Source organism: Barbatula barbatula (assembly GCF_947034865.1).
Source record: "Barbatula barbatula genome assembly, chromosome: 6".
NCBI classification, from domain to species: domain Eukaryota; kingdom Metazoa; phylum Chordata; class Actinopteri; order Cypriniformes; family Nemacheilidae; genus Barbatula; species Barbatula barbatula.
This window is the reverse complement of record NC_136765.1, coordinates 8,224,277-8,250,868: the sequence shown is the minus strand read 5'-3', so window position 1 is coordinate 8,250,868 and position 26,592 is coordinate 8,224,277. Positions and strand designations below refer to the sequence as shown.

Sequence of the window (26,592 nt, the reverse complement as noted above, 5' to 3'; positions counted from 1 at the left end):
AAACTAGAAGCTTTCCTAGCAAAGCAAAAGGTCAATAAAGAAGGCAGCTTCCCCCCAAAAAGTGTGGTCAAACTTGTTTATTCTTTAAAACAAGCAGCACATGATTATTCTGAGACCAAGATCACCAAAGACCTTCACAATAAAATGTATAGGCAAGGTAAGACACTGAAATTCTCTCCCTGAAAGTATCTATCAGTAGCCATACAAGCAATGGATTTAGTCAGCTGTCAGTTCATTCAAACTCTTGTACAAAAGATATATTGTACACATTTACTGTTATTGACACTCCTAAGAATTTTCTTATGTCATTCAAGTAAGACAACAAAGCCAAGCCAACAAATCAGAGATCATTCTCTCAATTGTTCTTATATTCCCTACCCGTTTGAATTACGTACAACAGAAACGTTCCTTAAGGTGTGTCTAGCGTCACAATGTAGTGGGAATTATGACAGTTGGCTGTGCGTAGATTTTGTTGTGAAACCGCACCACTGCACCTGATTTCAGTGTTTAAATGAGCGTGTACAGTAAAGCATGATGATTTAGAGAAAGAGATATTGTATAATAGAAAAAATAGTAATTAAAAAAAATGTATTGTAATGTTATTGTTCTACAAGGTTCAATGACGGGGTAGACAAGTGGTATAGAGAAGACTTGGCCGAGAGGTTTTTTTTATAGATGTACGTATTAAAAACTAAGCAAAGCCAAAGAAAGCAAGTTGAACTAAGAAATTAGACAATATTTAACCAAAATGATCAAGTCATATCGTTTATTGGCTACAGCTTAGTGCTCGATTCTTTGCTCACGCGCAGCAATGTCAAGGTAACAATTTTTGCGAAGAGAAAATCCATACACGAAACAATAATAAATATATTTAGATCACTTTATGTATTGATTACTGTGAAGATGTACAGAGACTTTCAACCAGTATTCAGTAAGAAAAGTTACAAGAATAACTCGCCCTTAAAATGGGCTTACAATGCAATAAAGCATTTTAAGAGTTCAGCTTGCTGAAATGGAAAAACACAGAAACAGACAACAGTGCATCTTGTAGCACACACATTTTTGATAGACACGAGTTTGTTAACAAGATTAATTTTTTTCTACCCTTGTGTACTTCACACCCCAACTCAGTAGATGGCGATAGTGCGCTGCAAGCTGGTTTGCCACGCGCCGTAAATACAAGAGAAGAAGAAGAAGAATTAAACATGGCGGCGGAAGACAAGTCGGAGGATTATTTTGTTAGAGAGATAGAGAAAAACAACGGGTCTGTTTTAAGAATGTATCAGTGCAGTAAAGGGGACGTGGGCTGTGTAGTATGGGACGCGGCTATCGTTTTATCAAAATATTTGGAAACGCAACAGTTTTACAATGTTGAGTCTGAGGCTAGTACATGGTCTGAGAAAAACATAATTGAACTGGGCGCAGGAACAGGACTCGTGGGTCTCGTGGCTGCCACTCTAGGGTGAGCGTTTAAATGCAGGGAAAAGCGAATTCTATGGTGTCAGGATGTGTAAATATATGCGTGTTTTGTGTTCATTTTATGCTCAGAAATTCTTATTAATGTGCACCTGTAGGGCTAATGTCACAGTGACAGACCTGGAAGACCTGCAGCATCTTCTACGACTGAACATAAGGAAGAATCAAGGACTCATCCGTACAGGCTCAATTACTGCCAAGGTACTGAAATGGTTTGTACTAACTTTCATCCTACAGGATATTTTTATAGGAATTTAGATTGTCATGAATGATATTTTTCATTTATGTGTTAGTTTATGCATCCTTTGGGCTTTTCCTGATACGTGTGATGGCTGCTCAGTAGTGCAGAAACAAAGAGAACCTTTGGAGACCATAAATCATTGTAGTTTCTAAACAGAATAAAAGTCAGGAGCGGCTTGAGTCAGAAATATGATTTACATTCATTATTTGAGTCATGAATATTGTTAAATTTGAATTGCATGATGGTATGTTTGCCAAAACTGGATTGCTGATTTTTTTATTCATTCATTCATTCATTCATCCGCATACAACTAAAACATGCATACTTGCAGCTGCTTTATATATTTTTAAATATAATAATATCCTATAATACCTAATATACATATATTTTTGTAATGCCTTCTCTTTCAAGGGGAGAAAATGTGGAAGACTTTCTACCTCGTCCTCATTACATTCTGATGGCTGACTGTATCTACTATGAGCAGGTATATAGCAGAACAAGACATTTTGCCTGGAATGCTTATGTACATTTAAAATGCCTTGTAATGTTACCTTACCCTTATAGTTAGCTTTACATTAGATACTAGAATTAACTTTGTTTCAGTCTGTAGAGCCACTTGTGGAGACTCTGAAACTCCTCGCCGGGCCTGAGACATGCATCATCTGTTGCTATGAGCAACGCAGTGTCGGTGTCAATCCTGAGATAGAAAAGAGATTCTTTGAGGTAAGAGATTCAAAACTGATCTTTCAGTAAACTTGATCAATACATTTTTAAAAGAGCCAATATAACTGTCTGTTAAGGTTAAATATGCTGTTTTGTTCCTGTTCGACGATCGTGTGTAACAGCTGCTTCTGCAAGACTTCCAGTCAGAAGAGGTCCCACTAGAAAAACAAGACCCAGAGTTTAGCAGTCCTGACATTCATCTCCTTCGTCTGCGACGCAGAGCCATCTAAATGCCTCGAGTGTTGTTTTATATTTGATAGAGAAAATGTATCAAAGGGTGGATTGTTCTGCGGGTCAGGTTTTATTTAGGGTCAGGTTGATGTTTTTTTCCTTATCACTATATTTTTTCACAACATTTTTCACCTTACATAAATGCAAGATGCCTAATCTCTGTTTTAAAGTGATTGTTATGTGGTTGAGGGAGGTTACTCCCAGGCCTTGTCTGAAAAACAAATGTACTGTAAGTGATTTGAAGCGTTTGTGTCTATATATCCACACACAGTTTCAGAAGTAAATTCACAGAATTCCAAAATTGGGGTATGTTGTGTAAAGTTGACTTTAAACTGTTCGGTCCATGCTATTTAATAAAATGCCTTACAAAACTGACAAAATGACCAGCTTCATTTTCACTGTCTTCTGTTCGAACTGTTTCATCTTTCGAGTTGCACAAATAGACTATTGCCTCTTGGCATTTGTAAAGAGACACTTTGGCTTAAATGTGACACTTGTGTTTTCTACCTAACATCATCCTTAAAAGGACATTCTGTAAAAATATAGACCTAAACTTTAAAATTGAGTAAATAATGCAATGTCAGAGTGTTCAACTGGTATTGTCTTGTGCAAAATAATAAAACGTAGTGCCAATAAAATATTCTTTAATGTCAAGAACAATGTGTAAATGCAACCTTGACATCTTTAATATTGACGTAATCTCGTAGTAAGGTCATCTCAAAGACTGAAATAGTGATGTTACTGGTTGAAATGAAACGTTGATGCTCTTAATCTCAGAATTTTGAGACTTAAGTGCTTTGCTGTAATAAGTTTATGATGAAGATAATAAAGCACAGCGCTTGGCCTTTTTCCAACGGATACCTCAGCCTCGGTTGATCTCTGACTTTGATTTCCTGGTTCTCTGACTTTGATTTCAACACAGGAGCATTTCCATAATAAAATGTATGTTCATAGTCAAAACAATATGTGGCATGGTTCTGACAAGTGTTGTGCAATGTTAGAGGTGGGAGGTATTTGAAAGTCGCTTTATGCAATGGCATGTCGTTACAGCGATGTTCGTGACAAACAAAGCACTTCACACACACACTGTACCCTCCCTGAAATCAACAAATCTGCCTGAACATGGAATTCTAAAGCCTAAGGCAGAAGAAGAATGCAGTTTAGTATACCAAGACTGCTCATGTAGGTGGACTCCAAGTGTTTGCGTTGTATCTTTAAAGGTAAAGGATTGTAATATATTTTTATATTTTAATGTGTAACTCTCAGAGCAGCTCTCAAAATTTCAAAACAAAGATAAACAAGTATGCTGTCCAGTGTGTTGTAAAATAAAAAGCTTAAAACTTTAATAATATATTTAGTTTCGAATTTTGTGTCATAACAAGCAGTGATGTTTTGTCTTTAGGAAAGAGAGTTTGTTTAGTGAAAAGAAAATGGCTCCAACTCGAGTGACCAAAAAACCCCGCAATGACCGCACCACCGAAGTAGGTTCTCTTACGTTTCCTGTGAAATTCCTTGATCAGGACTATCAGGAGTTGCACCAGGATTGCCAGGTCAATGAGAAGAAATATGTTGATGATAAGTTCCCTCCCGAAAGCAGCTCCATTGATCCATGGGGGAAGCTTGAATTGAATCAGGGCAAAATCAAGTGGTTGAGACCATCTGTAAGTTACTTGTCCTGAATTCTCATCTTGGTAAAAATGTTAAGTTATATTCTGTCGCGAGTGCATTTTAAAGAAAATAAATGTTAGTTTGCAAGAATGAGGAACAGAAGCGAGATTTGTTTTCAGGAAGCTTGTCAGAACAGGTTTGGTTGTCACATTTCCCAATCGTTTTGAAAGGGGTTGTGGTGTCTTATCAGTAGACATAACACAAGTCAAGTCATGTTTAATTGTTTAGTGCTTTTCACGGTACAGCTTGTTTAAAAAGCAGCTTTACAGAAAAACACTCTGTTTTAAATGCGTAGTTTTAGCTGTACAGATGCATAAATAATGTTATGAGAATAAAGTATGACTATATAAAATCGTGAACGTATTATTTTATAAATGAAACTGAAATGCACGCTATCAGGACGAAACATTTCAAGGATGTTTTGATGTTGCATGTTGTATACACGCATGCATAATTCAGAACTGTGTATCCTTACACAATTCTGAGCAGGCAAACAAAACCTTTAATATGTTTGTGTAAAAATGCTTTGAGATTCTCTGCTGAGCAATGGACAATTTAATGAACTGGGTTTATCATTTGGACCCTGTGAGAAAACCAAGACACCTGTGAAAAAACTGCAAGATGATCAATGTCCACTGAACAATGTCTTTAACTTACATTGCGGTTCGAAATGCTTCAAATGATCAAAATACTTTATTTATTCTTTTTTGTAGCAAATTGTGACAAACCCTCACCTAACTGTAAAGGGGGTGACAAGGTTTGACTATGCCCAAGGATCCTATTTAGGTAAGTTTATATGTGTATTTATCTATAGCCCCATAGCAATATGAAAAATATGATAACGTCACTACATTTTAAGATAAAAACAAACAAAGTTTAACAATTAGTTTCTACAATAAGAAAATTGTGTCATGACAGTGTTCAACTCATTTATCTAATCTTATTTAAATATCCATGCGTTAACTTTTGTTCTGCTTAGGGAACTGCTGGTTTCTTGCTTCAGTTGGAGCTTTAACATTCCAGAAGGATGTCTTGAAACAGGTCATGCCAGTGGGCCAGTCATTCACTAAGAACTATGCAGGGATATTTCACTTCAGAGTGAGTTCTACGGTCATTATTGTCTCCTAAGTGTAGGGGAAACTGAGAGCAGCTGTCACAAAAAGCCCAGGGCACTAAACAAATTATTTGTAAAATATTTTACTTTTGTAATACCTTTAAAAGTGAACACAAGAAAGCATTACTGAGTAAGTGGCAGGCAGGGGTGTACATTTGCTTTGAGAAGTGGGGGGGACACAAAATGGGGGAAATGTTTTTTTATTTTAAACCCATTTCCTGCATTTATATATGTTTTGGCACTATGGCGATACAAAATCCATGAAATAATGGATTATCTGCATCGAAGTGCGGAAGGAGAGCAGCAAGTGATTTTCTCCATAGGGAATTCACTATCGCAAACTCAAAACACATATGTTTCGCGTTGTTTTTGATTGAATGGAACATTTTTCGTTCTTTGATATGGTCCTGTAAAATTTACTGGTGTTTAACAGTATGAGACTTCAATAATAATTCAAAAACATTAAACCCCATTGTAATTTTATGTAAGAATTCATTACTGTTATGCTTAAATGCAGTTCTGGCGGTTTGGGAAATGGATTGATGTGGTTATTGATGATAAACTGCCAACAATTGACGGCAAGCTAATTTTTGTTACTTCAAAAACATCAAATGAGTTTTGGCCTGCTTTGCTGGAGAAAGCTTATGCCAAGTAAGTACAAGTAGCCCATGTTCTTGTAAAATTCACATATTTTAGTATCATGTAAGCACTAAGTTCTATAAAGAATTGCTAAACTTTTTACAATTGTTGCAGAATCTTTCAGGAATTTGAGACTGCACATCTTTTCCTCTAGTATGTACTTGATAGGAATTATGAATTTTATAGGGTGTGTGGCTCCTATGCTGACACACAAGCTGGTTTCGTGTCAGAGGCCCTCGTGGACTTTACTGGTGGGGTGCATTTGCATTTTAACCTGAAAACAGCTGGTTCTAACTTGTGGGAACTGATGGATCGGGCAACCAAAGCAAAAGCACTGATGGGGTGTGGCACTCCTCAGGGGGTAAGCATGCAGTAATCTCAACCTGAACCTTTCGTTACAGATTGTCATTGTGTTAAATAAAACATTGTTATGCATGTTTGATTTTGCATTACATAATATTATTTTGCTGCATACAATCTAGAATGCACAGTCTAACATAAATCCATGTTTATGTCTGGTTGCATCACTAATAATCTGTTTTTGTACAAAACCAGAAAACGTCTGCAAACACAGTATTACCCAATGGCATAGTTCAGGGTCATGCATATACAGTGACGGGGGTTTTCAAAGTAAGTCTGCACAAAATTCAACAATTTTCAGCTCATGTTAGCATCAGGATATATGTCATAACAAAACACGTTATTCTGTGCCGGTTTAGGAAGCTGCCTTAAGATCGTCTAGAAACGTTGCCATTTCTCAAGGCCATTTCGCATTTCGAATATATAACATGTATTTGAAAATATCATTTCTGGAATAATTTTTAGCATTAAGACTTTGTTGGACGGCAATGATTAAATAAAACAAGGCTCATAATTTGGGAATTATCGTTTTGCCTTCATGATTTAGATGATTTCGAAAAATGCAATTTGTAAGGATTTAACCTTTTTCCTGGACTGATCCAGGCACATTCCTTGAAAAAACACATTAATGATTACAAGACCAACACTGAATTTCTTTACTCTTGAGGTGACATTTTACTGAAAAATCTAATTTATGGTGTGGCCCCTCAAAGACTTACACTAGACTAGAAAGGCTACTGTAATTATTTTAAACTTAAAGTGTTAAGCCATAATATATATTATAGGTAACATGCAAAGGACAACCAGTAAGGCTGGTGAGAGTGTTAAACCCATGGGGAAACGGTGAGTGGACCGGTGCTTGGAGTGACAGGTAAGAGTCCTTGTCATGTAGACTTGACCTGTCATATAACATGACAAGGTAAAATGTCCTTTAAAGTTAACTGTATTAGCTTTAAACAACAACCATACGAATCTTTTAAACTCTCTAATCTTTAAATAATATACTTATACTCCATTTTTCTTTTTAATTGTTTTTCAAGGTCATAAATGTGAGTGTACTACTAAATTATGACATGAAGAAAAAGCCAAAACAGAAAAAATGCATTTCATTTTATAATCTCTTACAAGCTAAGGATTCACGTTTTTTAAGATACGCGCTAAATTCTACAGGAAGCTCTCCTTCCAGGAGCAGAACTTAACACTCCAGTGTATGACTACAAGATTGGATATTCAAACGGGTTCTTTCATTTTTAATATTTTTGGTCGCACTTTATTCTAAGGTCCAATTCTCGGTCTAAAAAACATTAACTACGATGTTTGCCTCAATAAACTCCCAATTTGTTGCTTATTAATAGTTTGTAAGGTAGTTATTAGGTTTAGGTTTATTAGGGTTGTAGAATGTGGTCATGCAGAATATGTACTAATAAACAGACAAAATAATACGCATGCAAATAAGCAATTTCGAGAATTGGTCCCCATTCTGAAGTGTTACCATTTTATTCTATTTACATAACTTGCAACGTCCAGATCCTCGTTGTGGAACCAAGTGAGTGAAAAGGAGAGAACCAAGTGCCGTTCATTGGCCAATGACGGGGAGTTCTGGTGAGGATTGACAGAGATTTAGTTTCAGATATGACCACGTGAAGCATAACTGACACATATTCTTCTGTAGGATGTCGATGGAGGATTTTACCCAAAACTTTGAAGACATGGATATTTGTTGCCTCCAACCTGATTTTTTGGGTGGCACCTCGAAATGTCACTGGACGTCCACTTGCTATGATGGCAGCTGGGAGGCTGGAACAACAGCTGGTGGATGCATAAATCATCGAGGTATCCAGTATCAAATATGTTTAGGTCTGGTTATGGTGAGAAGAATACATTGTTTAGCAAATTTATGGATAATAAGTGAACCATTGCATTTACTTAAAAATGTGAAATTTAAAAAAGCTTTTATGAAATGTCTGATTTTGAAAGCTTTTTATACAGTATCTATACGCCACAGTTTCCCTTAAAAGTTGAGAAAGTTAACTAACTATGTCCTCTTCAACTACAGAGTGATCTTATTTGTGTTTTTATTCGTTGGATGTGTTATAGACACCTTCTGGACAAACCCACAGTTTCGCGTTAGTATTGAAGAGCTTGATGAGGACTGTGCTGGTGGGCAGTGCCCTGAAAACATACTGGTGTGTCTCATGCAGATCCATGAAAATAAACACAGAAGTCTTGTTTCTAACCACTCCATCGGCTTCAGCGTTTTTCCGGTCAGTATTAAAATAAAGTCTAATGGATCTATGAAGGTCACAGAATATGTGATACAACATATTACATGATGATATGCTTATGATTATTTTTATTTTATTTTTACAGATACCACCAGAGGCAAGTAAAAATAAATCAAGAACACTCTCAAAATACTATATTTTGCTGTGTGAATAAACTAGTTACATTATATTAATACAACAGTTGCTTGAATAGAGGTTTCTATTTTATTCTCATTTAGGTTAAAGATGAAGTAGGGAAATTCCCCGCCAAGTTCTTCAGTCGCAGACGACCTGTGGCAGATTCTGAGAGCTTTATCGATGCAAGAGAAGTGATGAGTTTCTTCACGCTTGAACCAGGGGAGTATATCATCATACCATCCACTTTCAACCCCAAGGAAAGTGCAACATTTATGCTGTCTGTCTTCACAAAAACTGAATCTCACAAGAGAGATAAGAAACCTGTAATGACTTATGTATGAGACCATTATTAATGGCCAATCGGCGAGGCTAATATAAAGTCATGTACGTGTCATGTGCTACAGTATAAACTGTATATTCTGAAAGGCTTCAAATATCCTTTTTGTTTTGCTTGATCCTGGCTATGTTTCACAAAAAGTTTTGGCAACAGGCAAATCTTTGACTGAAATATGTTCATATACATATTAAAAATTTTCACATGACTGAAATATGTTCATATACATATTAAACATTTTCACATGACTGAAATATGTTCATATACATATTAAACATTTTCACATTACTGAAATACAAAACTTAATTTGTTAATGATTTTGTAGGTGTTGTGAGAACCACCCAGCGTTACCTGCGCTAAAACTAAAACTCTTTAACCACTCAAAATGCATGTGGGGAAAACCAAATAATGTAATCTGTTAGTACATTGTTTTTTTTTGTGAACTGTGAAAGGTTATTAAGTCGTGTTGTAACTTTGTATAAGACCTCACTTTTTTAAATGCCATTTCACAATAGATTCCTATCGGCATGTTCTAACAAATGTTACTGAACAACATAATAAAAAAGAACTTGCCAAAGTAACAACAAAGTGGTCATGAATAGCAAAATATAGATTACCTCACAATTTGTTTCTATAATAATTATCATTGGTGAAAAATAGATGTTTGCATTTGGCAGGAGCTTTAACCTAAATGTATAATGCAGGCATTTTATACAGTGGTCAATCCCAGCCATTCGAACCCATGAACTTGGGGTTATTAGCACCGCTTATTAACAATTGAACTATATGAGACCAGTCGAAGTTCTTTAGGTTAAAATTGCATTACTCTTAGAAATATGAATGTACAAAAATACAATGTATTGTTCAGAGAATAGTGTAACTGTAATAGTATAGGTCAAATAAATCAATAATCTGTAATGAAGCTGTCCAAATTTACAAATACCAATTTCTAAGTAAATGTATCATACATTTATATTAATGTATTATATATGTACTGTAAGAAATATGAAAAGTATGAATGAAAAGTGCAAACTGGCAGTGTGCGAAAATAGTTGTATCTTTTCTTCTTCCTTTTGTGGTGTTTTGGGACAGCACATGTGATCTGTGTTTTAGTTCTGCCGGTAGACTCTTTGTCCCAGCCATGGGCGCCCCTTTTTAGGGGTGCTTCAGCACCCCTAAAAAGGAGCTCAGCACCCCTAAAACTTGGAGTAAGAAATGTTGTTATTCTAAAAAAAATCGTCTTTTAGAAGGTTAAATAGTTTCCAAAACATACTCCGTAGTTTTTGGATTAAAATGTATTTGTTAAGGATGAAAATGAAACATCCCCGCTTAGCAAATGGTGTCATCCTCTTCTCTTCTTCTACTTCTCCTCTGTACCTGCACCGCTCAGCGCGACCGTCATCCAGCGCGAGACACACGCGGAGTGAGAACCCGTTATGTAGTGTTGTGAATCAACTAAGTTGCTCCAAAGCTGTCTCAAACTTATTTCCTTTTACATAGAGTTGTTCCGATTGCGAAACCATATCGGTGAGTACTGGAGTCAGTAACCTGAATCACCATGGTACACCTATAGCAAGTGTTTATTTTCGGACTATTTTAGTCCAGCGGGTCGCCGCCGCTGTGGAGTAGCGCCGGTTAATATGTTCTTCCGCAAGACGCATTCAGTTCTGTTTATTAACTGCTAGAGCGTGAAACAAAAACAACTAAACTGCGGACCTGTGTCTCTGTTGTTAAAGTTTATCGTTCTTTTGATACTCATTTTAACAGTCTGGAGTCATGTAAACATGACGTCACGTGCGTCGTTTCCGGTCAGTCGTCATGGAAACATGAAGCCCTGGCGTTTGGACCAGAGTGTCAGAGGAAGTGATTCTTTCTGAAGCGCAAGAGTGAGTCTGGTACAGTTCAGATTCGTGTTTCCTTCACTGAAAGTCTTTTAGTGCCTCGCGTCGGCTCCATACACGGCTCAGGAGGACCACAGGCCAAAGCAGACTCCAGCACCTAGCTGTGATGTCTATTGAGGAGGAGTTGCTTGAAATAATTGAACACCAAAGGGTCATTGACAGGTTTGCCAGCCTCAAAGTGCGGCGACATAGATTAACGCTCCCAAAGTAGAGCCAAAATGGGGATTCAGGGGAAGTACTTTAAAGATTTCCCTCTATTTCTTTTTTTATATCTTTACTTTCTTAGTATTTTCAAGACCTCTGTAAATTATCTGGATATTTTGGACATTACCTTCTTTTCTTATTTTTATTTATTTATTGATGACTTATATTGTTTTATGAAAGTTCAGACTGGCGTGCGACCAGATATAGATGGCCATTTGTAAATAATTTACAGAAGGTGAATTACATTTTGTTGTCCAAGTACCTGTTACATTGTTCAATGACAATAAAGATCTAATCTAACCAATCTGATGACTGTTGATACAGAAGGAGGAATATGGAGTTAAGGGTCAGGAAAATCTGTGTGAAGAAGGTTTTGTGTTTGTTACAGGGGGCTGTCTGTGTGAACTCTCAAAATTAAGCTGGTGTCCTGAAAAGGTCTCAAACCTTGTTTGTATGTGTTAGCGACCACTCATTCAGTATTTTAGGTTTAGTTAGTTAAAACAGCTCCGTTCTATTGTTCTTACTTTAAAGGGATTGCCATGCAAGGAGTTCTGTTATGCAAAAAAAGGTGTTAAAAAAAATCTGGATTTTGGAGTTATTTGAATCAATGTTAAAATAATTAAGTTATTTTTCAATAGACACATTTTTGGTTTTTGTGTGAAAAGAGGGGGGGGGGGGGGGGGGGGGTTGCAGTGGGGCTCATGAAGCTAAAGCTCTGACCCTAAAATCGCCCCTGGTCCCAGCCAGCTGCATTGTCCCCTGTAAGTGCATGTAGTTGTGATGACTTTGAGGTGATATACAGTCCCGGCAAATACATTATTAAAGATGAATTAAACACTTTGTATGTGTTGCATATACAGTATAGTTACTGTTAGGGATATAAACTGAAGCTCAACTTTCAACGAAGGCTCTTATAAAGACATAGCTCAGGAGAACTGATGTAAAATATAACTGCACGACAGGATATACAAATATTAACAACTGCTAAACCTGTAGTCTACGGTATGCTATTTAGTGCTGTTTAGTCAATGATTTAGCCATTCTGTAACATACATCTCATGTTTTAAAGGTTTCATTGACCTTGAGGGAGCATGTTTGGGAATTACAACACTGTGTACCGTTACCTTACAGGAGAGGGCGGTAGCTTACCAAAAAACAAAAAGGTTTGTCAATGAATTAGAGTATAAAGTGTGAAATTACCTATTTTTATTGTATATAGTCTTTAAAGTCCATTAGGCTATGCTGCAATGAATAGAATAGGGTGTCCACCATATAGGATGCATAGGAGCAATACGTGGTGCATATTAGCTGAAAACAATAAAGTTCTGGGAGGACAGGGTGTCACAGTTTGTTTTAGTGGTCTAGTCAGTATGTTAAGCACTAGGAACCATTGAAACATCAGGGACTTATTAAGACATCAGCTGTTTTTCTACACGTTGCAGAAGTCTGGCAGGTCATGGAGTCTGCTGAGGTTAAACCCCATTAAAAGACCAGGAGCAGCCATCTGTGTAGTATCACTGTAGCCCGTTTCAATCCTATTCTCTCAGCATTTAAGGCTCATGTTGACATTGTCATCAGTAGACCCATTTTTACAATCCTACTTGTGAAGTGCTTTCTCTTATTTACACGGATTACATAACTATCATGTAACGTACATCTAAAACCAACATAGTAAAACATAGGCCTAATAATCTTGCACGGAAACAGTTCTTCGAAGGACATTTTCCATATTAACTATGATATGCTACCTCTTACTCTATCTGTATAAACAGATATATAAACATAATGTTTAATTTGACAAATTATGTTAACTTCTGTATTTACAATTACACAAGATGATGATAAAAAATGTCTCAGTGTAACCAACAGGTGGCATAGATGGACAGCAACAAAAATACAATATTGGACATCATGAAGGTGTAAAGCCTTTTATTCAAACGTGAAGGTTACGTTACAGTGTGTGACTGGAAGCTTAACATCAACTCTCATATGATGCATTTGTAAAATTGCCTCACTTCCCTTGCAACAGTTACTATAGAAAACCCACGCATCCTCTCTTAACTGTGCAAGAAGGTTGCTTTATAATTGATTCATTAGGTTAATGTTCAGTGCATTTTTAATTTGAGCACACTTGAAGGGCACTGTTAAACACTGCACACAAACGGACGTATATTTTGTTTCACAAATTGTAAATCTGCGATAGCCTTTAACATTATGCAGAATTATAGGAACTGAATATTTAATAATACGCTTGGATAGCATGGCTGGTATTGACACTATGACTTCTAATGGGATTACTTGTCCCAGCAGAAAGAGAACTGTGACATAATGTTTTACATCACAGATCATCTCTGCCTCTGATTGGTGGAGAATGACATCATGTGAAGTTTAATCAGCTTTACAACAGGCAACACTCTGACTACTGCAGAGTGCATGCACGTAAATGCACGGAGCAGAAATGATATCAGCCAATAAAATAATGACATAGGGCTTAGATCAGATGCTAAGGGCATTGAAACCCAATAAGGCTGATTGTCTACAAGTCGGCCTAAATGAATATCATTTATAGGGTTGACAAAAAATGACATTAAAACAGTTGAACTGCGAAACCATGTGTTTATTGTGGATAAAATGCCCTTAGTATCTTAAATGTTCTTCAAATTCTCAGTATATTAAGGTTTAGGTTACTGAAAAAATGTAAAAAGAAATGATTTCAGGAGAATTTTTCAACCTCAAGTACATCTTTTATCATAATATGGGTGTGTAATAAAGGGGATTTGATACCAGTCCTGCCAATGGGTTGTGCGATTCAGAATTTAGGAACTGGCTCTCTTTCAAAGTGAACAGAAACTTTTAAAATAATTTTAATGCAGTCAAAGGCCACCATTTTTTAACAAGTTTATGAAATATTTAATAACATAAAAATGCCCATGGATGTTATCGATATAAATCTATTTATCATATATAGGCCAGCTCAAGGTTTGTAAATTAGTACATCCTTCTGAAATGGGTTCATTGTCATTAATATTGAAAAATGAATGTAAATATTGATACATTTATTATAATATAATCATGAATAACTAATAAATAGCAATTGCATGAAGTTCTGAATTCGATTCTTTTTAATTCTACTTAAATTCTAATTTGAATGATAGTTCTTGCTATTTCGTTTTCAACCTAAGAATAGAAAAAGTTACTTTTATTTTTGAAAGGCAAACCCTGATACATACAGTACACATGATGAGCACAAATGACTGGAATAAATTGCAGTCGAATGAGGCAGTTACATGGCAGATATAACAAAAGTTGTCTTTTTTTTTCAGGTAGAATGCAAAGTGTGCATTACATATGCCGGTCAGTGGTGTTTGACGGCCATATCTTAAACTCCTGTACAAACACTGCTGCTGATGTCTGGAAGCTAACATTAGGAATTGTGCTGTCAAAGCCTGATGGTGCTCTGGGTGTGTATGATCGTGTGGGCAAGACAGTTATAATCAAACCATAAAATTGAAGCCACTGTCTAAAGGAAGTGGTCGATAGCATCCTCAAACAGCAATTCTCAAACTGTCAGTTCTGTGTTTGCTTGTGGCCGTTCCGTATACAATACTATAAACCATCAACCTGACTGATATCCAACTGATTGAAGTCACCACAGATGCATGCTGCAGGCATGTTAACCATTGATTTATCACTGTCTGTGCATCTGTAATGCAATTGTTGCTAACAATCAGGATACTCAATCGAATTAAGATGTTGAAATGACCCAAGCAAACTTCCTCACCCTTGTTTGCATGCAATTATTTTTAAGTTTTATTAAGTTTTTAACTTGTACCACGGTGAATAATACAATACTTGGATGCAACAGACCTATTTGTTGTAGTTTATCTCATGGATGAGGGTACAAAGCGGACTGACCACCTTTTTTCTAATCTATGTCCAACATGTGTGCATATGTGCACTTTGGTCTGAGTGGAAGTGCATTGCAAGTATATGTGTATGCCTGCATAATGCACTCACCCAAAAATGAAAATTCTGTCATCATTTGCTCACCCTCATGTCAATTCATAACTGCATAAATGTATTCTGATGAACACAGAGAAAGATATTGGGAAGACTGTAGCAATTCTGTGACACCATTAACTGCCATAGTAGGAAAAATGTAATGGCAGTCAAAGGTGTCACAAAACCATTTGTGTTCCTAAATTCTTCAAAATATCTCACTTTTGTCTTCAACAGAACAACAAAATATACAATATTTGATTTCCTACTATGGTAGTGGATGATGTCACAGAACTGAAAGTTGCTAACATTCTTAAAAATATCTTTCTATGTGTTAAACAGAACAAAGAAATGTATATAGGTTTGAAACAACCTGATGGTGAATACATTTATTTTTGGGGTGAACTATCCCATCAAAGCGCATAACAATAGTTTGAGTATAGTTACAGCATTGCCTTGATCCTATTATGGCCTAATCGCATGAGGTAACATGAAAAAATGGCCAATGTTCTTCGAGATTGACAGTTCCTTTAGTTATTCTGTGTAGCAATTTTCCACCTGTAGTTCTCCTCACTAACATGACTGCAGGGGAAATACCGCTCAGTTTCTCTTCCCGTTTCATTGTCAAGTGAGACAATTATGCTTTGTGATTGATGAAAATTGAGCCTACAAAATGTATTTGGTCATTTAGAACCACAACGAAAAGTAAAAATCAAAGTGAAGAGTGCAAATGGCACTTGGCTTGATACTTAACTGTAATAGTACAATATGTAAACATAAAAGAAATACATTTGCAAAATAAATGCAAATTTAATGGGGGACTTATGAAGTGAACAACAAATCACCAACAGAGAGTAGTTTCAAAATTCAATGCTGTAAAAGAGAGTCCCTTTTTCTCAAGGCACTTGCCAAAACTGCCTGGCACTTTAATGTAATATTGTACTCTATGCCAACCAATCAGATCTTTTCTTTTTGCGTCTATAATGTCGGTGCAAAAAGTAAACTCCCTTCTTACTTCCTGTCTGTGGCTTCTTTTTGAGCTAGACTCTTTTTGGATGATATTGTCTTATAAGAATGTCAATCAAAGAAGAATAAATTCGCATTTCAGCGTATATATTTATTCGGCGTGTCACAATTGCAAGACAACCGAGATCTTAATAAAATATCTTATTTGTAGATAATAAATGATGCTACCTCAGCATAAATGCAACACTCATCTCAATGTCATGTGTTTACAATTAGCATGAAATATTCTGCCACGAAAAGCAACACAGGTTGTTTGAATTATCTCAGTGCTTGTCTTTGCATGTTGCTTAGATTTGGTTTTCTAAAGCCTGTAATTATGACTTGTTAGGCGTGAAGGATCTAGCCCTAACGCCTATTTCAAACGCACAAGCTCAGTATAACTATGGCCTGCTACAGGGTTTCAGTGACTACAGATGGCTCCATTCAGTCTTCTGAACCACAACAGGAAGAGCGCAAACTATAAACCACTTCCTGTGCCAAATGAGGAATGGTATGTTGTATTTGTGAGCCGCTCAAGACAGTTACTGCAAAAGGATGAATATACATGCCATAGAGTAACAGATTGAAATAAAGTGATGCTGTTTAACCCAGATGAAACAAATAAACATTTATTTTAAATCCAACACTTTAAATCCTATTCGTAACAAAGTGCAATTACTCTTATGTATAGCAAGATTCTGAAACAAAAATAATGTTGTTTTTTCATTGGATACATAATACTGCATTAGACCCGTTGGATTGATGTTTTTCATACTGCTACGTTTTACTAATTTCATGCAACAACTTTATCGTGCAATTCATATCAATAAATTTGAAGATTCTGAAGAAAAGTGGTGCTTGAGTGAGTAAAGCAAATGCCATAATGTTGGGTGTTGGTTACCGGGGTACTGCTATGCGGTTGCTAAGGTGTTTAATTGTTTAGTGAATAGCTCTAGAGTCGCTAAGGTGTTCTGGGTGGTCCCTTCCTGCCCTCATGTCAATCCGGTCCACTACTATGCTGGTGTGCCTCCTTCAATGTACATCTATTGTTTACTCATTTAATCGTAAATCTCTGTGTAGTCACTTTGTCCTAAAAAAGGGGAATCATTTAAGGTACCATTCATGTTCACATAAACAGTGTGGGTTGAGAAATGCATCACAGTTAAATGCGAAGACTAGAGGGTTTTGGAAAAAGCAAGGTTCATATTTGCATGCCGAGAAGAGAAATCATATATAAACTAAAGTTCAGTCCACTTCATGTCACCTTGTCAGACTAAGTCTGAAGGACTGGTTTGACCTGAGCCGCCCTCTGAAAGATCTGACTCATAGGTTGTAGTAAGTTTTGTAAGACCGTCACCATAGCGATGAATGAAACAAGCTTTTTAGCTTTTTCAACCTCGCACGCTCGAAAAACGGGTGGGTCATGCCTGTGGTTACACCCTTTAGCATAGCGAGTTGCCACTGAAACCTTGCTCAGACCTAATGCTTTGACCTAATAACACTTTGCCTCGATTGATTAATGTAAATACTGTATAATAATTATTGCTTGTGAAATAAATACTAAGTAAATATAAATGGTTAAAGTGCACTGGAGGCTGGAATAATAAACATGCACCCTGCGTTCTGTGGTACTGAAAGCCCAGCATAAAATTGCATGGGAGTTATTATGAATCAGGTTAAATGATGGTCTGTGGGTGGGAGAAGTCAAATAAAAAGTGTTTAACAAACGACTGGTTAACAGATCCATTAATGAATCCCCAGGCAGGCTCCTCATTGGTTATGTCATCATGTCTTAATAGTGAAACAACAACCTCCCTATTTCACTTTCCCATTCATCTCGTTTCCTCACAGGAAATCCAGCAAAAGAATTCCCAAAATTCCCAAAGGAATACTTTCTCTAGCCAGCAATTCCCTAACTGCAGAAAATACATCACAGACAAATTATATGAGGAATATGAAGAAACATTTTAAGCTAAGAGGACTGGTAAGCCTAATTACGTGCACTGAAAATGACTGGATTTATAACTTGACGAAACAACTATTGCCTTTTAACTGACCCTTGTTTAAACTCCACCCCCTTGGTTACTGTTCCTCCAAAGAAGCTTTGCAAAAGATATCAGAATTAGCTAAGAGACTAATTCATCTAAGAACTTGTGACTGGTAAACATAAAATGTATGCAATTTGAAAAGTTTTCGAACGGATATGGTAAAAAATCTATCTGCCATTTTTAAATGATTCAATATTGTGAAATGAAGCAGCAATGGAATAAAAAACGTTTTGGTTAAAATGCATCTGCCATTTTTAAATAAAAAAACATTGTGACATAAGCCAGTAGTATGATTTAAAAAGCAACGGTTTATGAAAGTGAACTGAAAAAAGTATTCTTTGAAATGTTCTTAGTCTCAGACGCCATGCCCGCAGATCATTGAGCGTAAGGTACACAAACATTCAGAAGTTTTAAATCACACATTTCGACAGAATTCTCGAGGGATACGTTTTTTGCCTCCTCAATGATCCACCTGGAAAAAAGCCAAACTGTGATTGGTTGCTGAACATCAGTCTGGTGATGTCATGTAATACGAAATATAAAAAAAGCAGTTTACCATTTAGTTTTATACTGAAACGCACATGAGTTTTGGTGACTTGAGTAAATATTAAAGTGGTTACAATTTTTTTAATGCAGGGACCAATTAAATAGTGTTCTGATGTTAAAAAAAGTAAGATAAATAGATGTGTGTGTGGTGGGTTTGGAATTAGGATCATCCTTGGGAGGCGGTATCAAGAGACACTCATTACATGAATACATCAGTAAGCGCCAGTGCGATTGGTAGTTTTCTTATGCCGTCATTGCTAATATTGATTCTAGATGCTGGCCTTTGACTTATCCCTCTTTCCCCTGTGTTCTCCCACCACTCTCTTTTCCATGTCCAGTGTAATCTGAGAACATCTCTAGTTTAGGTTCACCACCTGGGTCAGAGTACACAGTGTAAACACTAAAGCCACTGACAAATCTATAGTACACAGTCATACATTTACATTGATATCTTCGTATATTTGTTTATCATTGCATATATTTTAGTATAAATTAAGAATCTAAAACGTTTCATGCTCATGAATCAGGACTGCATTTAGTACAATATAAATATAAAGTATATATACATAATGTATAGACAATATAAATAATAGTAGTACCATAACTGTCTTATTTCAAGTCTTTCCACAATAGCTCACTTATTCATAAAGGCAGGTTTTTTAAAACAAGTTTTATTTAAACCTTTTTAAGGACAGTTTGGAGGCTATATTTATTGTTACTTAAATACAGCATCTGGGAATATTTATTGTCCAGAATTTCTCTCGGGGAAATGTGCCTGCATTTGGATAAAAAAGGTAAATGACAAGAGACCTTAAAGATGCAGCTCATAGATGCTCCCCCAGACAGAACAATCCGACCAAACATGAGTTGTTTCAATATGTTTCAATATTAAACCATTTCATAATGATGAACAGAAATGACATTAAGCATTTATGACAATTAAATATTAAGTACTGCAGTTATCAAACCTGTTCAACAGAAACTAGCATGTAGCAGCCCTTAGTCAAGCTGTACAAACAACCATGTTTACTTCAAATTACTGGGTAGTTTTTGTGTTAGATTGTGTGATAAGGGTGTCCATGTACTACATATGGTTCATAATCATGCTCCTGATCTGGTTCAATACAACCACCACCAGTATACTTTCCCCTATGGCATCAAACAGATTAAATACCAAATTACTTATGATTAGGCATCAAGTACACCCCTATTTCATCCATCCGTTCTAAAACAAGCCCGCTCACGGTTTTTCTGACATGATCATTTAACTTCTTTCGCACAGGCCTGCCTAAATAACATACAGTAGTCCAAGACAATAGTCAGGAAGGGTGAGGTGGTTGTGTTTATTCTTAAAAGCCCCCCAGAACCAACAGAGTGAATTACTTAAAAAAATTACGATATTTTTTGAACATTGTGACGTTCAATAAATGACAGAATTTTTATTTTAGGGTGAACTACACCTTTACACTGCATGGAAACCGACAGGACCCCAGTTTCTGAACTTTTTGATGTGTCCAGGAAAAAAATATCAGTTTTATTAAGTTGGATCAAAGCCAAATTAGCACAAGAAATAAAATGTGGGTATAAATTAAGGATTCATTGAGCATTTTATCTTCATTCAGTGGTTCAGGGACAATCAACATAATATTGCTACCAGAGTACCTTTGCACGCTAGATAGATAAGTATTATAAACCAGATGTCCATTTCATATTTGAATATATTTTGTTTAAGCAACACATCGAAAAGATCTGATGTAAATGATTGTTTTGGCATAATGAATGAGCAGTCCAAGTCCAAGTTCCCTATTATACATGCTAGAGAATACTATTAATAGCATTTGTGTCATTAGCTTAACACCAGAGCAGAGCTACACAAGTACCACCCAACCTCCCAAAGCCAGGCCTCACAACACACTGACCACTTCCCTTTACAGATCACCATGAGATCAAAAACCTCCTAGGCACACACATTGCTGATCTGAGAATGTGTCGGAAAAACTGTTGATGGAAAAATGCAGAGAAACATTTGTTGCTGTAATGATTCTGAAAACTTCCGACTGAGAATATTTATAACACTACGGACCAATCAGGTTTAAAATGCAACGTTTTGGTATGACTCCATGTGGTTAAAAGTTAAACGCCCCTAATTTGGACCCTGGTGGAAGTGAAACTGGCCTGGAAGCATAGTCGTTTTGGAGAGACGTATTCACACTTCCTCATGAGATTATGCACGAAGAAACCATAGAAAAAACTGCAGCATTGATGTTAACACGCGAACATTTATGTTTTCACTCACTATGCATTGGGGAGTTCACCCTTTGTCCATTTCCCAAGCCGATCAGCAAAAGCACCTTCTTTCCTCAATTTGTACAAGCATTTAAAGAGAATTTATGAGAAAGAATGCAACATGCGAGAAAGCGGAAATTAATGAAATCCTTCACACTTCTGACCTCCAGTTATTCATTATCCTTACACAGCATTTTGAAATACCTAAGAGTTAAAGGTCATAAAACGCCTCTATAAAAACAGTTGGTGACTATCATCTGCTTTGTCATTCACACAGATCTAAACTTGATGTGACTAACACAAGTCTGTATAATAGCTAACCGGCAGGTCTCAACTAGTTGGACAACAAAAGTAGCAATAGCTTTCATCTCTCAGGAATGGCTAACACAGAAAACAGTCTAAACACTGAAAAGGAGCAAGACAAACGTATTTCTGTTTCACAAGTACAGAAACGACTTCACCTACCAACCGTCAACCCAAGCAATCAGCTCATTTCCGGCAATACAAGATGTGGCTTTGAATGATTTGAATACTGTCATGTCGAGTGCAGGAGAAGAAACAGCGTACTGGTTTAACAATCATTCAAGATGGCGTGCACCTCAGCAACAAGTGTGAGCAGCACTTGTTATTAACAGCTGTGTCAGCAAGAGCAGCATTTGTGCCGTCCGGCGATGGCCGCCCATTACACTGCACAACAGTTTAGCAGCTGTGCGGCCTTTAGAGAGCAAGCGGGATACATCCTGTTTTTAAAGCTGGGGGTGTGTAGACAGGACCCGTTTCCAACACACCAATTCTACAAAGCACAGTGCTGATCGAGCTTTTTCTGGAATAATACATCAAATGGTGTTTTTAAAGTTAATATACAAAGATCAGCGTTACCAGAAGGCGATCTTCCTCTACAAGTTAATTCGACAGTTTACAAATGGAATCACTCGACAAAACTCTGCCATGTTCTCTTAAGAAAGGTGTTTCTAGTTATGTGAGTGAACACATAAGGACGAGGTCAAACATTAAACCAAACACTCATTCTTTACAATCTTATCTACTAAGGATTCCAAAGTTCTGTGTCCCAGTCAGGACAATATATGGTACAAACTAATACACGTGTACTACAAACCCACAGACAGTCAAAGTGAGAATAAACTACTTTGATGCGTACTACCAGAACGAAAAAGCAAAGAACAGGGCCAGTGGGAGGAATTTCCTAGCATAGAAAGATTTAGCACATTTTCCATTTGACTTCTTAAATAACAGTGGAAAGTCCCATGTACCAATAGCATAAAGTCAAAGGCAGAAGATTTCCTGTTAAAATGACCAAGTTTAATTTGAAGTTACAATTACATAGCTGTTTCTTTACATGTTTCTCAAAATGAGTAAAGGAAAGAGATGAAATGAACAGGATGAAACATTTCTCTTAATTTTGTCCTCTCTACCGCGCAGGCACTACACTTGAAATGAAAGAATTTAATAATTCCACATTTCGAAAGAGAACTGTAAATGAAAGACAATCCGATTAGCCTAAATGGTAAATGGGATACAAAAGGTATCTCTCTACCAACAATCTTGAAAAGATAAAGCCTTTTTTGAGAGCACAAAACATCACTCTTTTCTAATGACGCAGTGTAAAGAGAAGCATGTCGATGGCAAGTGTTCCTTCCAGTATTATAGCCCAAAACCTTTGCATAAAATGTTCCATGGACTCATTTACAAGTGGATTATTATTGGATGTCAGTGATATCATACTTATGGCACGGTTTAAAACCCGTTCTAACTTCACGCAGCTACTTACAGTTAGTACAACCTCCTCAGCAAAATCGAGCTGTGCTACAGTAGATGCCTGGACAAATCTGATACATTGCAGAACAAAATGTCTTTAACACACTGATGGACATAAACCTTTGACTTTCAGTTTTCAAAGAAAGTAGCTGAAGACAACAAAGTTATAAAACCTATAATGTCAAAAAGAAAAAATAGAGACTCTTCATTCGGGAATGATTTTTCATTTTATAAGCCACAGTCTGAGGTGTGTGACAAGTGTATGTCACAGTATACAGAAAACTAAAAGCAAGCCAAACGCATTATGTTTCAAAACGATAACTTTGTAAGGGTCATTTCAAAACAAAAATAAATGTTAACTATGAATCAAAATATTACGAATATTTATTAGAGGCGTCAGATTTTCCCCATTTTGAGTTTATTTGTCCTAAACAGTCAGTGACAAACGGTGTCATTAAGACTTGTAGTTAGATGTTAACCAAGTTAAGCCTTCATACAGCCCGTCGCCGGTGGTCGCACATGAGGGCTGCACGTACCAATTCCTATCTCTGATGCGTGTCAGTCCCAGCTTTTCCTGGATTTCGTGCGGCTTCATGGCGTCCGGTAGATCTTGCTTGTTAGCGAAAATCAAAATGATGGCATCCCGCATCTCGCGGTCGTTAATAATGCGGTGGAGTTCTTGCCTGGCCTCGTCAATGCGATCTCTATCCGCACAATCCACCACGAAAATTAACCCTTGAGTGCCCGTGTAGTAATGCCGCCAGAGAGGACGGATCTTATCCTGTCCGCCGACGTCCCACACGTTGAACTTGACGTTTTTATAGGTGACCGTCTCCACGTTGAAACCGACGGTGGGTATGGTGGTCACGGACTGGCCTAGCTTCAATTTATAAAGGATGGTGGTCTTCCCAGCGGCGTCCAATCCGAGCATCAATATTCTCATCTCTTTGTTACCAAATATCTTTGACAGCATTTTCCCCATCTTGTAAATAGTTCATAAATGGTTACCAACCTCCAAAAAAAAGAACGATGCGGTTCGTTTACGACAGTACAAACTGATAAATGGATGTGGTATTTTTTTTCTTCGCGATCTCTTTCTGGGAATGTCAAGTTTGGAAGTAAACAGGACGACGGGGGGCTGTATCGCGTTAATAGCTGGGAATAAAGTCACCTTTATCAGTAATAAAACAAGCCCCAGCAGGCTACTGAACCATAGATTAAGCGACAGTACTGATAGCTTTCAGTACTACACATTCGATGAAGAAGGTCAAAGCTCGGTTTGTGAAGCATTTGCTTCAGTTGCGGTGTGGTAACTTTACTAGTTTGAAGAAAACAAACAGCACTCAACAGTAATCCAACGAAAAACGACAAAAGCGACGTTTAAATGTATTTTCAGAGCTTTTCCTGCGTGATCAAGAAGTGCTGCGAGACCGCTTTAAGAGCCAGCTGTGCATCGAGACTTCCTCTTGGCGTGTGAATGTCTGTCTCGGGGGCTTTTCCACGTCCTTCCCCCAAAATGTAACTGAATAGCAGCTGAAGACCTTCAGAGCCTCGACCGTTAAGCATTAAATTGGCTGACCGGTGGGTCTGTCATCTGGACTGTCCGAAGCAGAGCCGCAACGATTTCAACCGTCCGCAATTCGAATGGTGTCTCACGTGCCCCTGAGAGACAAGAGAGGCTCAGAGGGAGTGCCAGAAAAGAGCAACTTAGCCTGCTAGCTTAGCCGGCCGAACAACCCATAAAAGCTGGCGAAAAGACATTCTTTGCACATATTTCGACAGGTTACATGAAATATAATGTTTTTTCTCATTTATTTTAGAGACAAAATAGCTTTCGGTTACCTGCAAAGGCTCACCATTCTCTACCAGTGTCAACCCCGGTGTTCACTTCTACAATCAGCCGTCTTACAACCGCCGAGTTCACTGTGTGAAACTGTCTACCTCAACACTAACCAGCGGAAATAGCTGTCGCAGCCCTAATTTCACAGTAAAAGTCAAACATGAGTTTGGAATTGACCTGCCGGTAGTTACTTTACATTAAAACTACAGTACTACTATTAAAGCGAAGTTGAATTTTAACACTTCTGAAAGTAGTGTTAAAAGTAACGTTTCAAGTAAATTGAGAGGTATTTGGTTAAGAATTGTCACAGGAGGAACACGTGTTAAATGATCCTAAAAAGGTCGATTATTGACTATTAATTATGGAAATATAACGTTATCTATTAGTGTCCGAATAAGTGAGCATTTAATTTATTATAGATATCATTTTCCTTATTTTGTAGAAAGTGTCGTGCTTGAATGCTTGACTACAACACTTTTTTATACTATATTCCATTATGTTTTTGAAATAAAGATAATAAATAGCCTATCAATAATAAATAAGAAACTAAACCTTCAGCCCCCTCTAGATTAACTCTTCATGCATAATACAATTTAATTGTGAGCATAAAATAATGCTGCATCGACAAACATGCATACATATAAAAAGCTGCGATTTTGCATCATTTTCTGAGGACTTTTGAACTGACAAAAGATCATTAGTCATTCGTTGCTCATCTTATGACGCATATACCGCCGAATAATAAAACCGGAAACGGTGTGTGTGAAGATTATCCTCCACCTTCATCTTAAAGTCGTGTGATTTTTGTGTTGCTGTGGCTTTTAAATGCTTCATAAGAACCATTTATCGTAAATATACAATTATTTCATTCAACAACATACAGAACTTTAAGTAATACATTTAACGTGAATTATTCTATTTCCCGTGTTTAATTCGTGTTCTATTTATATGATATACACCCCACCAACATTTATAACTTAAGTCATTTGCAGATGCTTTTATGTAATGCAGCTTTAAAATAAGAAAATATAATATCGCGCAAAATTAGCCAAATATAAGAAGAAGTAATAATACAAAGCTGTGAAAAGTTCAAACGCAGTAACTAAAACCTAGATTTAGGTCAATGGTGACATCTACTGGTAAGTAGAGATCACAACATTGAACAGGCCTGTTAGCTCTTTTCAAAATATTCATAATATTCTTATAATAAAATATTATTTATTGTCACCACGACGGCATTAGAGCAGTCCTTGCAGTGCTGTCACATAAAACGTATCACAAGCTAAGTATCCAATTAAATAAATACACAGTCTAAAAACAAACCCCCCCCAAAAAATAGACAAAACAAGTCAAGGTGGTAGTGAAAATAAAGTGCAAGAACAGTGGAGTATTGAGTATTGCATACTTACCATGTAACAGACAAGCTGTCAGTGTGGTATTGTTTTGAATATTAATAGCGCAAGTAGTACAATTTCAGAGTCAAATATTGCACATGGTGCACACGTGTTGTTGCACAATATGCAGTAAACTACTGCATGAGGTATTACACCATGGGAGAGTAATAAAAGCAACGGAATGTAGACAGATAGTATAACAGAATGTACATAGGTAGTATAGATTGTAAGATAAGTATTATATAGGCCTAATGCAAATATATACTAAATATATACTGAGGTATACAGAGTATTAATTTATCAAATACAAAAATATTTTAAAATGAAAAACGTTTGTCAAAAACGTTCATTTAAATTTACAAATAAATGTTTCAGGAAGATATCATCTCCAGGTCCAATATATAT

General features: G+C 36.8%; 3 protein-coding genes across 4 annotated transcripts; 2 read left to right on the top strand and 1 right to left on the bottom strand.

Annotated features, from left to right (window-relative positions):
• The first annotated feature begins 1,173 nt into the window (after positions 1-1,173).
• vcpkmt (valosin containing protein lysine (K) methyltransferase) lies at positions 1,174-3,317 on the top strand. 2 transcript variants are annotated; one of them, XM_079458585.1, is made up of 5 exons: positions 1,174-1,462; positions 1,575-1,688; positions 2,129-2,201; positions 2,321-2,440; positions 2,563-3,317. In XM_079458585.1, exons 1-5 carry the CDS (start codon positions 1,206-1,208, stop codon positions 2,668-2,670), a joined length of 672 nt encoding a protein of 223 aa, XP_079314711.1. In that variant the 5' UTR covers positions 1,174-1,205; the 3' UTR covers positions 2,671-3,317. The 2 variants fall into 2 exon arrangements, with proteins under 2 accessions (XP_079314711.1, XP_079314712.1); XM_079458586.1 differs by having other exon boundaries at positions 1,187-1,462; positions 2,518-3,047.
• A 397-nt stretch (positions 3,318-3,714) lies between these two features.
• LOC306895370 (calpain-1 catalytic subunit-like) lies at positions 3,715-11,595 on the top strand. Its single transcript, XM_079458584.1, has 12 exons — positions 3,715-3,891; positions 4,074-4,332; positions 5,053-5,125; positions 5,319-5,437; positions 5,971-6,104; positions 6,279-6,453; positions 6,648-6,722; positions 7,238-7,323; positions 7,980-8,054; positions 8,125-8,285; positions 8,550-8,720; positions 8,956-11,595. Exons 2-12 carry the CDS (start codon positions 4,102-4,104, stop codon positions 8,958-8,960), a joined length of 1,305 nt encoding a protein of 434 aa, XP_079314710.1. The 5' UTR covers positions 3,715-3,891; positions 4,074-4,101; the 3' UTR covers positions 8,961-11,595.
• An 11,680-nt stretch (positions 11,596-23,275) lies between these two features.
• Positions 23,276-24,068, bottom strand: arf6b (ADP-ribosylation factor 6b). Its single transcript, XM_079458099.1, has one exon. It carries the CDS (start codon positions 23,933-23,935, stop codon positions 23,408-23,410), a length of 528 nt encoding a protein of 175 aa, XP_079314225.1. The 5' UTR covers positions 23,936-24,068; the 3' UTR covers positions 23,276-23,407.
• Between the last annotated feature and the right edge of the window lie 2,524 nt (positions 24,069-26,592).